This window comes from Phyllopteryx taeniolatus, chromosome 2, assembly GCF_024500385.1.
Source record: "Phyllopteryx taeniolatus isolate TA_2022b chromosome 2, UOR_Ptae_1.2, whole genome shotgun sequence".
Lineage (NCBI taxonomy): Eukaryota > Metazoa > Chordata > Actinopteri > Syngnathiformes > Syngnathidae > Phyllopteryx > Phyllopteryx taeniolatus.
This window is the reverse complement of record NC_084503.1, coordinates 23,234,884-23,252,651: the sequence shown is the minus strand read 5'-3', so window position 1 is coordinate 23,252,651 and position 17,768 is coordinate 23,234,884. Positions and strand designations below refer to the sequence as shown.

At 38.8% G+C, this 17,768-nt stretch overlaps 2 protein-coding genes across 4 annotated transcripts in view; both read left to right on the top strand.

Moving 5' to 3' along the window:
* igf1rb (insulin-like growth factor 1b receptor) overlaps nt 1-13,847 on the top strand; it is a 105,829-nt gene extending 91,982 nt beyond the window's left edge. For all 3 annotated transcript variants that reach the window (XM_061765436.1, XM_061765435.1, XM_061765437.1), the window contains 2 exons: nt 5,242-5,376; nt 7,623-13,847. In XM_061765436.1, the coding sequence (XP_061621420.1) occupies nt 5,242-5,376; nt 7,623-8,139 (652 nt within the window). In that variant the 3' untranslated portion in view covers nt 8,140-13,847. The remainder of the gene's footprint in view (nt 1-5,241; nt 5,377-7,622) is intronic.
* Nucleotides 13,848-15,552: 1,705 nt separating this feature from the next.
* The window catches only part of lrrc28 (leucine rich repeat containing 28), a 29,305-nt gene continuing 27,089 nt past the window's right edge, over nt 15,553-17,768 (top strand). Inside the window, exon 1 of the mRNA XM_061765427.1 lies at nt 15,553-15,882. The gene's annotated coding sequence lies outside the window, so the exon portion shown is untranslated. The remainder of the gene's footprint in view (nt 15,883-17,768) is intronic.

Here is a 17,768-nt window from a genome sequence, read left to right as displayed (position 1 = left end):
TTGCAGACATTATTTGTCAAAAGGGGGAGAGGGTTTTTTGTTTTGTTTGATAGCGACACACAGGTTATTAGCCAATCAGTGGGAGCTCATTAACGTTTTAGGTGCCTGCAGCATCAGACACTCATGTAAATGTATTTTGAAAGGGTTTTTAAAAATAAAGCTTCATTGTGAAAGTGTAACCTACTCGTTTGAGAAGAAATTTAAATTCAAGTTCATATGTTTGATATTAATATACTGGTTAAAAATAGCTCTGTTACAAATTAATAATAAAGTTCATACAAATGTTAAAGTGGAAAAAAAATTCCCCCAAAAGAATTTTTTTTAGGATTTTGTGGTGGCCGTGGTTCTGTATCCCACTACAATAGATCCACCACTTTACTGAGCAGCAGCAGAATCACATCTTCCCAATGAGAACCAAAAGAGGAGCATTCTGTGCTAAGCTGACCTTGGTGTCACAGTTTACCAAATGATGTGAGATTGGTTGAAAACTAGTAAGAGATAAGAACAAACTTCTCTTTTCCTGCCTTGCCACGCAGTGTAGAAAGTAAGTATCAGAGGTGGGACCAAGTCATTGCTTTGCAAGTCACAGGTAAGTCTCAAGTCTTTACCCTCAAGTCCCGAGTCATGTCCCAAGTCTTGACAGGCAAGTCCAGAGTCAAGTCCCAAGTGAGGACAAGCAAGTCCCGAGTCAAGTCGCAAGTCATACAGGTTGAGTTTCGAGTCCTTTTAACAACAAAGTAACAATATATTTTAATATATATAATATTTATATATTTCATATATATTTAATTAATATATTATATACTTATTTATATATTTTAAATTCCTTTCGGGGGACTTAATTATAGGTATATTATTATTAATAAATATTTGTAATATAAGATAAGATAACGGGCGGCAGAGTGACCGACTGGTTAGCACATCTGCCTCACAGTTCTGAAGAGCCAATGGTGCAAAAACAATGTGAAAATGGGGAAAAAAAGTCATTAAAATGTCAGTATGTATTTTTTATGAGTGCCCTATCACAGAGTTAAGCTATTAAATTTGGGTATCTTAAGCAATTTTTTGTTTCGTGTTCATTTGTCTATTATTGTTATTGAAGCGGTCCAGTTCAAGTGCATGTGTGGTAACGTCACAGTGGCTGAGGAGCGAAGCTTGCAATGCAGTTGGTAGAAGATAGTGTGATAATGTGTTTCTTCGGCTGTGTGCTTTCATCACAAGTGGGTGTGGAGGGTGACACACACGAAACAGTGTCCTAACATTAGCCATTACCTGCTGTACCTGTTATTGGAGTGAAAGTAGTCTCGTAGTGAAAGATGCCAGGTAACAGTTGCTAGGTTAGCGTCCTAAATAAATGAAATGTCCTAAATGTCTAAATAATGATAAAATATAATAAAATAAAAATATGCTGTCACATGAGTCCCGCTAAATATTTTTGCATGCCTGTTTTCATATAGCTTGCATCTCTTCTAAGACCAGTAAAAGGGGGAAAAGTCTGAATGAAAGAGTAATGACTTAAAGACCCTTGTCTATCAGTCAGTACAAGAGGACCATGAAACAGAGAAAAAGAAAAGAAAAGCAACTGAGCATGCAGGCAAGGGTTTACTAGGGCTTTTCATAAATGGTTTGTTGTTTCTCTTTTATGTGTAACACACATACAGTGGGGAAAAAAAGTATTTAGTCAGCCACCAATTGAGGCCTATAATTTTCATCATAGGTATACCTCACCTATGAGAGACAAAATGAGGGGGCGGGGGAAATCCTGAAAATCACATCTTATTTTTAAAGAATTTATTAGCAAATTATGGTGGAAAATAAGTTCATCTCAATTCCCTTTGTTGGCAATGACAGAGGGCAAATGTTTTCTTTAAGTCTTCAGAAGGTTTTCAGAGACTGTTGCTGGTATTTTGCCCCATTCCTCCATGCGGATCTCCTCTAGAGCAGTGATTTTTTTCGCTGGATAACACAGACTTTCAACTCTCTCTAAAGATTTTCTATGGGGTTGAGATCTGGCTAGGCCACTCCAGTACCTTGAAATGCTTCTTACGAAAGCATTCTTTCTCCTCCAAACACGACAAGTTGAGTTTTTACCAAAAAGTTCTATTTTGATTTCATCTGACCTTTGACATTCTCGCAATCCTCTTCTGGATCATCCAAATGCGCTCTAGCAAACTTCAGACGGACCTGGACATGTACTGGCTTAAGCAAGGGGACACGTCTGGCACTGCAGGATTTGAGTCCCTGCGGCGTAGTGTGTTACTGATGGTAGCCTTGGTTACTTTGGTCCCAGCTCTCTGGAGGTTATTCACTAAGTCCCCCCATGTGGTTCGGGGATTTTTGCTCACCGTTCTTGTGATCATTTTGACCCCACAGGGTGAGATCTTGCGTGAGCCCCAGATCGAGGGAGATTATCAGTGGTCTTGTATGGCTTCCATTTTCTAATAATTGCTCCCACAGTTGATTTCTTCACACCAAGCTGCTTACCTATTGCAGATTCAGTCTTCCTAGCCTGGTGGAGGTCTACAGTTTTGTTTCTGGTGTGCTTTGACAGGTCTTTGGTCTTGGCCATACTGGAGTTTGGAGTGTGCCTGTTTGAGGTTGGAGACAGGTGTCTTTGATACTAATAACGAGTTCAAACAGGTGCCATTAATACAGGTAACGAGTGGAGGACAGAAGAGCCTATTAAATAAGAAGTTACAGGTCTGTGAGCCAGAAATCATACTTGTTTGTAGGTGACCATACTTATTTTCCACCATAATTTGCTAATAAATTCTTTAAAAAAACTCATTTTGTCTCTCATAGGTGAGGTATACCTACAATGAAAATTACAGGCCTCTCTCATCTTTTTAAGTGGGACAACTTACACAATTGGAGGCTGACTAAATACTTTTTTGCCCCACTCTTAAGTGTGAACACTTCTTGCCTGACAGTTGTATTTTGTGATTGCAACTTATTGTTTTAACTTGAATTTCACTGTGTACTCTCTAGTGATAGAATGATATGTTTTTTCAGGGCTGATACCGATTATTAGTATTCAAGGAGACCTATAATTGGAGCCGATATTGTTTTGCGGTAAAAAGGAAAATATTGGTATCAGAATTTTAAATAATAAAAACTCCCAACACTTCATTTAAATGCCTTTAAGCACATATATTAACCAGCTTTTCAAATTTGCAATGTTATTTTTTTTTTAATCTTAGAAAATAAGCATCTTTGTTTTAAAATTCTAACAAAAATTGCAGGGAGCTCCCAGGCTCAGCAGCATGTCTTTCAACGTTAAATGAAAACTTTCACAAATAAATAGCTCCCTTAAGTTTCTATAGTAAATAGTTTTCCAAAATTTCAATAACAGTTTCAATAATAATAATAATAATAATAATTACTATTATTATTACTACTAGTAGTATTACTTTGGTTAGTGAAAAAACAAAAAGAGGAGGGCGTTCCCAGCGGGGGCAGCATTTCCTATAAAGTTAACTGAAAATTTAAATAAATAGTTCCCTAAAGTTTTATAAAGTAAATACAACAGTTTTGTTTTTTTAAATTGATGTTTATGCCGTGGTTAAAAAATGAAGTTACTCACTATTTATTCTGTACTTGAGTAATTATTTCACTGTGTACTTTTTACGCAAGTAATTTTTGGAGGATTACTTTTACTTGAGTCACATTATTGTCAATTAACAGTACTCTTGAGTACAATGTTTGGCTACTCTACCCACCTCTGGAGCGGACATCCTCTATTGCTACTCTTATGTTAAAGCAACATTTTTGCAAATCATATCAGCTATTGTCGTATTTGTTGCACTGGTCTTTTGTATTTTCGCGTTGAGGTGCTGCGGGTCATTGGCCTGGTTGTGGTCCGAGCGGAACCCCGAAGCCTACGTAACATCGTCGACAAGAGTTGATCCGCTAGTACGTCTTGTATTAATTAAGAAACGCGCCCACGATGATCTAATTAGTTTACGGATGTTAATGTTAAATGTATTAAGCGACGGAGCGATGTTAGGGATTATGTCACAACACAGAATGAACTAACTTCAAATTCAGAAATGGCCAATAAAAACTGAAAAATATTGTACCCATTATTTTCCTGGAGGATGCATTTGGGATTAGCCTTTGAAGTTGGTAAGAGTGACAAATGAGGTGAAACAGTCCATGATTTGAGTCAATTCTCTTCCAGAATGAGAGTGCTGAAAGAGTCGGATGCTATTCATGTGGCACAGCTTTAATCAGGTGCAGGTGAAGATGGACCTGGCTCAAGTTGGAGGCCAAAACAAAAAGCAAAGAAATGAAGCAAATTTAATTTGTATCTTAAATTTGTAGATCAACACGTACTTGAGCGGTGTAAATAAATGTTTTTTTGCATAAAGAACATTTATTTTGCTTTATTGTACTCTTCAGAGTCTTCCAGATGGCTTAATTTATGTTAAAATCCAAAAAATTCTCTGCGGTTGCCCGGGGGATCCCCCCAGAACCCCCGTACAATTTGTTTTTTGGTCACCTTTTTCATGTCTCTGGTGTTTGCATGTCTGCTTTTGTCCTTGTTTATACTTTTAGTTTGAGGATTTTCAGGTTATTAATTACTCAATGAATTGTGGTCCAAAACAACATCAAATGCAGGGGGGTTTTCATCGGATTAAATTTTGAATAAAATAGTGTTGCTGGTTGGCTGGCTCCCCACAGCACACATGTAATGGGCCGGTCTGTCAATGACTCCCAGGCCACTCCCTCCATGTCTGCCCCTGGTCTCTGTGTCAATCTGTCACTACAGTGGACAACTATAATTCTATATGCATAAAGTTATGTTGAAGTTGCACATCTGTCACAACGGTTGATAGCTTTTCAAAAGCTTTTTTCGGGTAAGTTTGCAAGTCTCGATTTCAAAGTTGCACATCAGTCACTACAGTGGACACATTCAAAAGCTGCTTTTATCTATATGCCAGAGTTGCAATGCATTAGTCACTACAGCGAGTAGCTATTCAAAAACTGTTTTGATCAACATGGACAAGTGTTGGCATGTTAATTGTGCCTCAGTTACAAACAGTAAACAACTATTCAAAGGTTGTTTTCATCTATATATGAGTCTTATTGCAATGTCTATTTGTCACTACCCTTAACAGCTATTCAAAAGCTGTTTTCTTCTCTATGCATGACACTCAATGTCAGTTGCGCAAGAATAGTGTGCCATCTTATACAGTGTCACCCAAAAGTCCTCAAAACCACGTGTGTGCCTCTGTTTAGGTCATTCGGGGTGGTCTTGTGGGAGATAGCCACACTGGCAGAGCAGCCCTACCAGGGACTATCCAACGAGCAGGTGCTGCGCTTCGTCATGGAAGGAGGCTTGCTGGAGAAACCGCATAACTGTCCCGACATGCTGTAAGTCCATTCTATCGACATGTATGCATGAATCTTGTCAAAGTTGCAGATCAGTCATTACGTGGATAGCAACCCAAAAGCTGTTTCCATCTGTACGTGACTGTCATTATTACACAACTCTTCAAAAGCTGATTTCTTGCATATGTGGGAATTGTAGTCAGTGTTTGTCAGTCACTACAGTGGACAGCTATTCAAAAGCTGTTTTCTTCTATATACATGACTCTTGTATTAAATGTTGTGCCTCAGTCATTACAGTGGACAGTAGAGGTGTCACAATTAATCCATTAATCAACAACTATTTTGATAATCGATAAATGGTTTACAGTCATTGTTTAACTTAAAATTGGCCAAATCCTCAGATTTTAGCCTCTCAACTGTAACTATTCTCTGATCGCCATGAAAGCAGACTGATTACACTGGGGAACGCAATTTTTGTTGAGTTCGGTCTGACAGCTGTTTTTAACTAACTTTTGGGTGCGGAATCCAAAACTGATCTCAGTTTTTCTCTATCATGTCAAGTTTTTGAACCAAGTGGAACAAAGGAAATGTATACCTATGTAAATAAAACACTAAGATCGAATAGTTACAAGCTTTGAAAACTAAAAAAACAGCATAAAATGAAATAGAACTTACAACGGTATGCCCATGGTTACAAGGTTAAGAGAAAAGCCAGCACAAATCCTCTTAATTCCTACTATGCTAGCTTTCTGTTTGCAAATATTGATAGTTCTGACCTATTGGGAGCTGCACACACCTCTCAATTGTGACTGCACAAACAAGTTGCCATGTAGCTGTAGATGAGTTCAATTGTAATCAGCTGGCAAGTCTTAGTACAGCTGATCAGTGGAATTTTGCTTATCTGGAAGATAAGCTGTGGAGAAAAAAACTTGACGTGCTAGAAAAAAACTGCAATGTTGGAATCAGCATGCCAATTTTAGGTTTAATCAGCATAAAAATCGAATTCAACAGAAATGTTTTTTCAAATTGTTCCCCAGTGTTATCTTTGTGTTTTATCAAAATAAGACATTTGCAAACATCTGTTTTTACTTTGGAAAACAATGATCAACATTTTTCCCTATTTTCTGACATGTATTGGACCAATCAAGTGACTGAATCATAATCAATTTATGAAAAAAAGTCTGTTTCATCTATTACAAAAATAATTATTTGCAACCGTTGTACAAATAACCTTTAATTGACATGTAGTTGAACCTGAAGGGGCCTCAGAAGTTTATATCAAATTAGTAGCCCTTCGCATTAATTAGTACCAAAGAAGTAGCTCTGTATCAAAAAGGTTGGTGACTACATCATTCCCTCTCGTGTAATATTGCGTAATTGTTGATTACTTGTTTTTGCTTACTCATTAAACAGTACCAAATAAACAAAAAAAATTGCTTCATAAACAGTCATCGGGAAAGAAATGATTTTGCAATACACTTTAATGCAATTTTTTTTATCCGATTATTTGTTTAATCGATTCTACAAATATTCGATAGTGACAGCCTAGTGGACAGTCTAGATGTCAAAGTTGCAAATCACTTACTACAGTGGACATCTACCAGTATTTTATTTTTTAAAAACAACAACAAAAAGGTTTTCGTCTATATCCGTGAGTCTTTGTCAGAGTTGAGCGCCCGTCACTAGAATAGAGTCTAGATGTTGTGTTTTCCCATAGGTCACTACAGTAGCTGTTTTTGTTTATATGGAAGTCTTTTCATCATGCATATTTTCGTTTGCTGCTGTAAACTGTGAATTTTCCCGCTGTGGGATCTACTCCTTCTCCTCCTCTTCCTCCTCCCTCCTTCCTCTCATCATCCTTCTTCTCCTTGATGCAAGGTTGTGCCTCAGTCAAAACAGTGGACAGTTTAGATGTCAAATTTGCACACCAGGCATCGCAGTAGATAGCTGTTCCTCATATGTGCATGAGTCTGATCTCAAAGTTGCGCTTCAGTAACTACAGTAGACATGATGTCAAACAAATCAAATCAAAGTGGGCACCTCTTCCAATTATTTACCATTGTATTTTTACCATTATGTCATCATTAATTACATTTTCTATATGTATGGAGAAACTGAAGTTTTAATGTCTAAAGGTGTCAGATTCAAATTGCGTGTATAAATCCCATTAAACGTGTTTGGACGCTTATATCTCTGTCAAACCCCATTGGATTGATTGTATTTTTACGTGTGTATGTGTGTGTTTGCCAACGATTTGTCATTGTGTGTGTATTTGTGTATGTGTGCAGGTTTGAGCTGATGCGCATGTGCTGGCAGTACAACCCCAAGATGCGTCCATCCTTCGTGGACATCATCGGCAGCATGAAGGACGAGCTGGAGCAGTCCTTCTGCGAGGTCAGTTTTTTCTACAGCGCTGATAACAAGCTGGCAGACGGTCCGGCTCCGCTGCCACCCCCGCACCAACCACACCCCGACAACATGGACGGTATCCCGTTAGACATGCCACTGCAGATGCCACCCTCACCCAGCTCCCACCTTCCACCCGGGCCATCGCTAGCCCCCGGCTCGCCAACACGGCCCTGCACGGACAAGGAGCCCGTTGGGCACCAATCAGCTAACGGGTTGACATCATCAACATCATCATCTTCGGTGAATGTGGCGGTGGGGGCAGGGGCACCGCCCAACGGGACCAGCTCAGTGGCCGCCATGCAGGCGTCCCTGGACGAGCTTCCGCCCTATGCCCACATGAACGGGGGACGCAAAAACCAGCGTGCCATGCCCCTCCCTCAGTCGTCTGCCTGCTGATTGGACGGAGCAAAGACTCATGGGAAGTCAAACCTATTCTGCTGTACTGCTACCCTTTTTTGTTGCTGTTGTTGTACCGGACGCAACACTGCCCCCTTGCTGCCGAAAAAAACACCACGGAGAGAGTTGCTTGTTTTATAAATGCTTTCTTACATTTTTTTTTTTTTTTTAAAGAGTCCTTCGGAGAGGATTTCGGTCCATATTGGGGCGGGCATTATGGAAGCATACTTAACGGGAGAAGAAGCACTTAAAGAGAGGGAGGTCCTCGATGTATGGATGTAACGGTTGGTACAGTAAGGACGTAAAAGGGTGCAAAAAACAACAAGAAAACTCCATTTTGATACTTTTGTCTCCATTTTGATACTCTATTTTGTCTCAACATCAAAATCTGAGCCACTAATCGTCGCAAAGTGCTGCGAATCAATGTCAAAACACTACAACCATGACTTTTCTTTCTTTTTTTTTCTATTGAGCATTTACAATACAAAAAATGTCAGGAAAAATAGTGAAAACTGCACGAAAAATGACACAAAATGGTGAGATAGTACATACAAAAAAACGGCAAAAATTAAAGCGGGGAAAAAAAAAACAGCTTTAGATACTCCTCCAACATTGTGCTCGTTGGTACGATAAAAAGGCTTGAAAACATTTTTAAAAATGGTGGGATACTTTGTGCGCCAAGGGAGGTCCTCCATGTTGCTCCCTTTGTGCTCATTGGTACGATAACAGCAAAAATTGCATGTAAGCATCCACAAAAAAAGACAAAACTAGTTTTTGATACTCTGGTCTCCATTTTGAGTCTTCTTTTTGTCTCCGCATCAAAATCTGAGCCTCAAATTGTTGCTGCAAAGTGCTGCAAATTGACGTCAAACATCATGACTTTGTTGCTGGTTTTAAAGAGCATTAAATGAGGATCCATTTTTGGGCAGGCGTTACGGATACTTACGGGAGAATAAGCTGTTAAAGAGGGAGGTCCTCTTATGTTGCCGGGCATTGTGCTGGTTGGTACGATAACGGTCCGAAAAATGGTGAAAAACAACGTGCCAAAACAACATTTTGATACTGCGGTCCCAATTTTGATGCTCCATTTAGTAGTGACATCAAAATCTGAAAATAAATCATCACAAAGTGCTGCGAATCGACGTCAAAAGACTCACTCTCACTCAATAACATGAGCACAACTTTTTCTCAGTCGTTTTCAAGAGCATTTATGCAAAGAGGGAGGTCCAGCATTGTGCTCATTGGTACGTCAACAATGAAAAGCGGTGTGAACACCTACAAATAATAGCAAAAAATGATGTGAAAAGACATTTTTACACTCTGCTGAGGGAGCTCCTCCATGTTGCCACCATTATGGTGTTTGGTACGATAATGAAAAAAATGGCACAAAAACCTACATTTTGTTCTCCGTGTTGCCATTATTGTGTTCATTGGTACAATAATGATGTATTGCTCCAAAAACAAAAAAAATTGCAGTAAAAAAAACATTTTGATACACCATTTTGTCTCTACATCAAAATTTGAGCCATAAATTGTTGGAAAGTGGTGCATTGTACTGCGATTCCATGTCAAAACACTCCTAAAGTAAGTCATGGTTGTGTGATTAAGGTTTTTTTGTTTTGTTTTCAGTAGGATTTATACCAGTTTTTGGGTTTTTTTGCTTGTTGGTACGATAACAACAAAGAAGAACATGAAAATGAAAAACTGTGCAAAAGCCTACAAAAACAACATTTTGATATTGCGGTCTCCATTTTGTCTCAACTTCGAAATCTGAGCCACAAATTGTCGTGGTGGTGTTATTAAGGGTTTTTTTCCCCAATGGTTTTCAATAGCATTTATGCCAGTTGTTTGGGTGTGACTTTTTCAACCTTCTTATTTGGTCCCCATGTTCATCTTGTACAGAGAAAAAAGACTAGCTGCTATTTTTCTTCTCTTGTGGTTGTAATATAAATGGTGTGTGTGTGTGTGTGTGTGTATATATATATATATATATATATATATATATATATATATATATATAATGTGTGTGTGTGTGTGTGAATCTGTGAGTATATAAGAGACCTTCAGGTTGAATTCATGAGCGTTTTCACTCCAGTTAGCCATGTTTTTTTGGTTTGTCTATTTTACTTTTTGTGTTACTGAGCTGGTTTCAAAGAATTATGCCTGATATTGTGTTTAGAAAAGAGTCCCAAGTTAAATCTCAGGGTTTTTCTTCCATTTTAGGATTTCATTACTATTGTTAGCCGCACTGCGCTCAATTTTCGCCACAATATCACAGTATATGTCCTCTCTCATTTTTAGGTAGCCTCTGCAGTAGTTCCCACGCTCGTAGTCACATGTTGTGGTCCAATTTCTATATCACAAAATGGTCACCAACCATCAGTTAAATTCACTGTTTCTGGTCTTCTGCTTTTCAGGTAACTGTCGCGCTATCTTCTATCCTTTCCAAATTTTAATAATCACATAAAATGGATGTTAAAGGTTCATCACTAAATGTACTAGCTTTCAGGTAACAGCCGCACGCAATTGACATTCCCAAATCTTAATAATAACCTAAAATGGACGTTAATGTTTTTTTTTTTGCCCGTTTGTTGTCTTTGTTTTCAGATAGTGCAACGACTGCTATCTCCAATGCTAGCTTTGTTTTTCTGACTCAAAAAACACTACATTGTTGACACACTACTTTTTTTTTCCACCAACCATCAGTTGAAATAACTTAAACTGTCTTAGTCTCTTGTTTTCAACTAGCCACTGCACTAGCTGCAGTGCAAGCTAATAAACTGGCTGCCGAGCTAGCTGGCGTGTATTCCTGACCTACATATTTGAGCCAGCCTCTTATTTTTTTCCCAACTTAAAGCATTTTATTCCTTTCAAATAGACGTTAATTGTTTTTTTGTTTTTTTTGTTTTTGTTTTTTGTTTTTTTTTACAACAAATTACATATTTCATCCTTATTGTTATGTCCCAGACACTATATATAGCTGGTGAGCTAGCTAATGCTCACAAATGGCACGTGCCACAAAATGCTTTTTTATTTTATTTATTATTATTTTTATTTTTTTTTAAACATAACATTTTCAGCTTGCGTCCAAGCTTATGCCTTTCTCAAATCATGACGGCTAGCTCACTAATGCTAACAAATGAGAGTACACATCAAGAATAGCAATACAAAATGGCAGCATACAGTTTAGGAATTGTAATCATCCCAAAATGGAACATAAATGTTTTTGAAGCACAGTACACTTCACTTTTTTATTTTATTTTTTATTTTTTTTTCGCGAGCGTCCAAGGCGCGGATAGCTTCTGCAGTAGCTGACCACGTTTAGTTTAGCTGGCTAGCTAGCTAAAGCTAATGAAGACATTAAGTCATGATGCACCCCTAACAATTTTAAATAAATCTCACAACAAAATGGCGGCAGAGTACAGTACACGGATGCTAATCAATGCTATTTGTAGGGATGGGTTGCAGTTAGTGGAAACGACTAATGTTTCTGTTCCCTGGTAAAGTAAATGGCTGAATTAATTTATTTGTAACATTTATTGAAGAAATAATGACCAGCCCAGTTGTTTGTGTTTTTGTGTGTGTAAATCACTGTACAGAAATAGCTGGAGACTTTTTCTATTTGTTTTGATACATTTTTGAGGGTTTTTTGCTACTTTTGGGGGACGGGAGAAGGTTGTTGTTGTTTTTTTTCCTCTCGTTCATCCATCTACCTCACTGTTGTTGTTTGTTTTTTTTTCATTCTGATTATTATGATGTAGAGGAGCTTTACTTTAATTTCACCATTACAAACCGAACAGCAGCACAGAAACATTTTTGATGACAGCGCGGATAATTGACCAATCAGAATGCAGGAAGTGAACCTTGGGTCCGAGACTGTGATTCTAAACTGTAGGAGGCGCTGTTGTACTTGCATGGTCTACGGAAGATGTAGCTGGATGGAAATGGTCAATATTTCTGATCGTTCAATAAAAAGAGTATTAGCACCACAGCAAAAAGTAATGTCATTAGAGAAAATGAACACAGCATATAGAAGGGGAGGATACGCTGTAACATTACATAGGAAAAAGGCATTACGTTACTAGAAAAAAAAAGCCAAAATATTATGAGAGAAGTCGCTATATTGTGAAAATAACATTGAAATATTTGCTATTAAAGCTAATATAATCAAGAAAAGTCGAGTTACAAGAAAAAAAGTCTTAACTACTAAAAGAAAAAATGAAAGTAGTCGGAATATTAGCAGAAATAAGAAAAAAATCCAAAGTTCGAAGAATACATTTATAGATGGTAATATAGCTTCTTTTTCATAAAATAACTACACTTTCCTCAAATTCCGACTGCAGCGCTTTTGTAATATTCTAGATTTTTTTTTAACATTTTCATGATATGACTATCTCTTAATATTTTGTTATTCTTCAAAATTCAGATTTTTGGGGGGGGGGTCATAATATTTTGACTCTCCTCTGACAACTTAAGTTGTAGCATTATCGAAACTAATTCTTGTACAATTATGACTTTTTTGTAGCATCACAGCAATGAACAGCTCTGGTCATGAAAAAGACTTCTCCGGATAATACAAATGTATTTTAACTTTTGTTGTTTAACTTTATTGTAACATGACTACTTTATTTTTGTCATATTAAGTTTTTTTTTTCACCAAATATTTTATTTCCACAATGCTACTTGTTGTAATAATTTGACGTACTCTGGTAAAATTATGACTTTTCTTGTAATCTCCAACCTAAAACTTTGTTGAATTGAAATTGACTTTTTGTCTCATAATATTTTGACTTTATTCTGACATTAGCTATGACTTAATGACTTTCCTAATTTGACTTTTTTCATGTAAATGAGTTCTTTTTTTTCTCACCCCTTACAATATGGCCCAAATACACTACAGGCATCATGACATATCAGCAAAAGGGAGAAAAGAGGATGTTATTTGTGAAATTGTAAAATAATGCAATACATCTCAACATTTTTCTTCTGCCCATGTTTCTGTTGCTGATTGCAAAAACAAAAAAAACCTATAACAGTCTAAAATCTTCGCACATTAATGAGTATGTGGAAGCACATTCGTATTCAACTGTACACATTTGAAGCACGTTTTAATGTCTTTACGACACAATGTTGAGACTGAGTGTGTATTTGGGGCGGATATTTAGTTCTCCCCGGGGAGACATTAACGTTAACAGAGGCCTTTGTGACAGAGTGGACCACATCGGGTTTGGTTCGGTCGCTTGTTCAAAGATAAAAACAACAGAATACTGGCTTATGGCCATTTTGACTTGTTGCCATGGTGATCACCAGGTACAGCTGGTTCTTTGGTTTAAATGCAGTAGAAACATAGCTATATGGGATCAGATGTGGTTTTTGTTTGTTTGTTTTTTACTAGTGGATGGCCTCAGATAATTTTTTTTAATTATTATTTTGACCTTTTCTTGCATCCATGGCCTATATAGTTTTGTACATTTTTCCAATAGCCTTCCATCAAAACGTTAGACGGAGGTTTCATTTTGGGTTTTTTCCCTATTTTGTTTTGTACATGATGTTTTCACATATATTCCAGAGGGTTGAAAATGTGATGTTTTCAAATTTATTCCAGAGGGTGGAAAATTATTGGCTGAAGGAAAAAGAGAATGTCTGTTTCTCTGGTTCTTGTTTTTTTTTCTACATGAGAGTTAAGATGAATAAAAATGTAAGGAAATCATCATTGTCTTCTTTGCGCCTCTACAGTAAGGTATCTCCACATAATACAAATGTTCACACTACTATAGCCGCTTCTCCTCACTAGGGTCGCGGGCGTGCTGGAGCCTATCCCAGCTATCATCGGGCAGGAGGCGGGGTACACCCTGAACTGGTTGTCAGCCAATCGCAGGAAACATACAAACAAACAACCATCCACACTCACATTCACACCTACGGGCAATTTAGAGTTGTCAATTAACCTACCATGCATGTTTTTGAGACGTGTGAGGAAACCGGAGTGCCCAGAAAAAACCCATGCAGGCACGGGGACAACGTGCAAACTCCACACAGGCAGGGCCGGGAATTGAACCCCGCTCCTCAGAACTGTGGGGCTGACGCTCTAACCAGTCACCCACCGTGCTGCCGTTACAGATAAAAAAAATGTTAACAATACTATTGTTTTCTTTTTTGTCCTGTTCAGCTGTTAGGTCAAGCAGAATGGAGGATCTGTATCCATTTTATGCCGGAACAGTTTTACTGTGTCACAGTGGAGTTTTTAAGATGCCACTGTGGTTTCTTAGTATTATAATTGATGTTTATTGAGAAATCAGAATCGATCAGTCGAACAGAACAAAGTTTCTTGAGGGGAGAAAGAAATGAAGGTAAAAGACTAATTGTAAACAGGAGGAGAAAAGTAGATCATTACATATCTACAACAATGAAACATTAGATATGAGTGTTGCATGGGGCTGTAGTGCTACACCCTGTGACGGAAGGACAGGAGAAGACTCATGCAGGACAAGGGTCGTGAGACTGGCTGTACAACTGAAGTGTGGTGGGATTGACTATGTAAATTCTAAAAGTCGATAGGACGAGAGTGTGCGGGAGGGGATACCCAAGCAATTCGCATATTCATGAGTGATTTGTCGCAATAAGTGGATGGCCCCACACCCAGCGAAAGAGTCCCAGGGGTATGTGCCTGCAAGTGAATTGACACCATTTCGCATGCACAAAGACTGACAGGAGTGTCCTATAATTGCTGTGCCTGCACCGAGGACCCCACCCAATCAATCGAGGGGCAGGATTGGGCCCAGGGGTCCACCCAAGAGCAGCCCGGTGGACGGGACACGTCCCACACCGAGGGACCCAGGGCCGTCCGCCGGCCCCCCCAGGGCGCTGGCCACCCGGTGAAGACCGCAGGCACCCAATACCACCCCCCCAGACAACCGACCGCCCCACACGCACCGCCACCCCCCCTACCCCCGCCACCCCCTCCACCCCCAGGAAAGCCAGGCGCCCCCCCAACCCGTAGGGCCCACGATGCAGCCAGTCCCCGCCCAGCCCAAGGGCGGGAGGATGTCCCTTGTTTGTTGGATCGAGCTACAATGCGAGAAAGAGGGGGAAAGAAAAATAAATTAATAAAACACCAACAACAAACTCGACAACAAAGAATACAGAAGTCAAGAGTTGACTTTTACACTTACAAAATAGGCTTATTGTCAGATGGCACACTACCCAGGCAAAGGAATCGAGAGTCTAGATTTAGCATTTTGAGGAAGGGTGACCAGCTATCTACGTATATATGTAATTGATTTTTTCGTTCTGCTGATTTTTTCGAACACAATATATTCTATGATGAGATTTAGCCACTGATTGATGTTAATAGCGAGTTTGTTTTCCAGTTTAATAGAATTGTTTTCTTAGCGGTAGCTAACGCGACAAGTATGGATAATCTTGGGGAAAGCGGAACCCTGTAATTCAAAATATAAGAGAGTTTTTGTGTAACCGAAGACCAAAAGCATTGAATTAGTGTGCATTACCATATAGCATGAAAGTAGGTGTCTGGGGTGTTTTTGGTGCATTGCCCGCATATATTAGATTGAGAGAAGCCCATTTTATGCATAGTGTACCGAGTAAAGTGTGTTCTATGGAGGACTTTATATTGTATAAGCTGTAAATTTGTGCTTTTTGTCATTCTAAACGTATTGTTACATATCTGTATCCAGTAGCTACGGTCAGCAGACATGGAAAGGTCTTCTTGCCGTTTAGTGATTGGTAAGTGCATTAATTTAGTGCATGAAATTAATTTATAAACTTTTGAGAGATTTCTTTAACTTTGCGGGAGAAGCTTCACGATTTGCTTGACAAACTCCGGCAGTTCGGGGTTGCTCTTGAGTTTTGCTATTCTTTTTTTTTTTTTCTTGCTGCTTTTAATTTATTGTATTGAAGAAAGTTTCCGTCTGTTATTTTAAATTCTTGCCACAGTCCATCACGTGCCCTAAAAACATTGTTGCTAAATAGTTGTTGTGGGTGGTCAATTCCATGTTGTTCCCATGTACTAGAATGAAGGGGTATATTATTAATTTCGAACTAATGTTAATGTTAAAAGTGGCCTCTTATGTACATGAATACATGGCAATATGAGCAGCAGTTTTGGGAAAATTATTTTTTTAGGTGAACCAGTTCAGTTTAATTCACTATTGCAAAAATGACAAAGTTCATAGTTCTTCACCCCCCCCCCCCCCCCCCCCCCAATATGTTGTTGACGGGCTATTACCCTCAAAATACTGGCATTTCACTTCCCTAGTGTTGCCACCCATTCAATCCACACCACAGTAGTAGCCAGCTGTAAATTTCACCCTACAATCTCAAAAACATGAGGAAAAACATGTTGCTTGAATGGTGTTTTTTTTTTAACGCTGTCAGCCCTCCCAGTTAAAATGCATAGCCGCCAATGGCAGTGAATGAGTTAAAATGATGAATTAAAACAAAACAAATTACTTTTGTCCTTAATGTGCAAACAAAAACGTGCAACACAGTACGACAGGAACGATGGTGAAAGGACATAACTGCATTTCTTCTTATTTATGAAATATCTATTCTAATAATAAAACACAAAATAAATGCCATATTATGACAGTGTGATCATACGATGTTTTAACTAAAGCATTCTGGAACAAATAATTTTCCTAGTAATCAATTTTTTAACTTATGTACCAAAGAACACATTCGCTCCCATTTATGCACTGTCAGAGTCAGAATCATCTTTATTTGCCAAGTATGTCCAAAAAACACACAAGGAATTTGTCTCCGGTAATTGGAGCCGCTCTAGTACGACAACAGAGAGTCAATTGACAGAAAACACTTTTGAGACATAAAGACATTGAGAAAACCAGTCACTGAGCAATAAAGGGTTGCTAGTTTTGTTTTTTGTTTTTTTTTGGACAATTGTGCAAAAAGAGGCAGAGTCCTCTAGCACTTGGAGCAGTTCGAATGACTAATATTGCAATAGTGCCACCGTACTGACCATTGTGAAAAGGGCGCAGAGACTTCAAGCGAGTAGTACGATAGTCTGGGACAATTTTTATTTTGCAAGTGTTGCAGATACTCCTCAGTCAGTGTGCAAATGGAGCAAATGTTACTCTGGCGTGAGTGGCCAGTATTGGTCAACAACAGATATGCAAATAGTGCAGCGTGGTGAGACTACTACAGTGAGTGCACGAGTAATATATAATTGGCCCGACAGAAATATGACAACAAACTCAAGACAAAAAGACAAAAAATTGCCAGCTTGTTGCAATGGAATTGTAGGTTAGCTATTTAAGTAGTTCATTGCAAGAGGGAAGAAGCTGTTGGAATGTCTGCTAGTTCTAGTTTGCATTGATCGGTAGCGCATACCTGAGGGAAGGAGCCGGAAGAGCCAGTGACCGGGATGTGGAGGGTCCGAGAGGATTTTGCACGCTCTTGTCTTAGTTCTGGCAGCGTGCAAGTCCTCAAGGGTGGGTAGAGGGGTACCGACAATCCTTTCAGCAGTTTTGATTGTCCGTTGCAGTCGGAGTTTGTCCTTTTTTGTAGCAGCACCAAACCAGACTGTGATGGAAGAACAGAGGACTGATTCGATGACCGCTGTGTAGAACTGCCTCAACAGCTCCCGTGGGAAG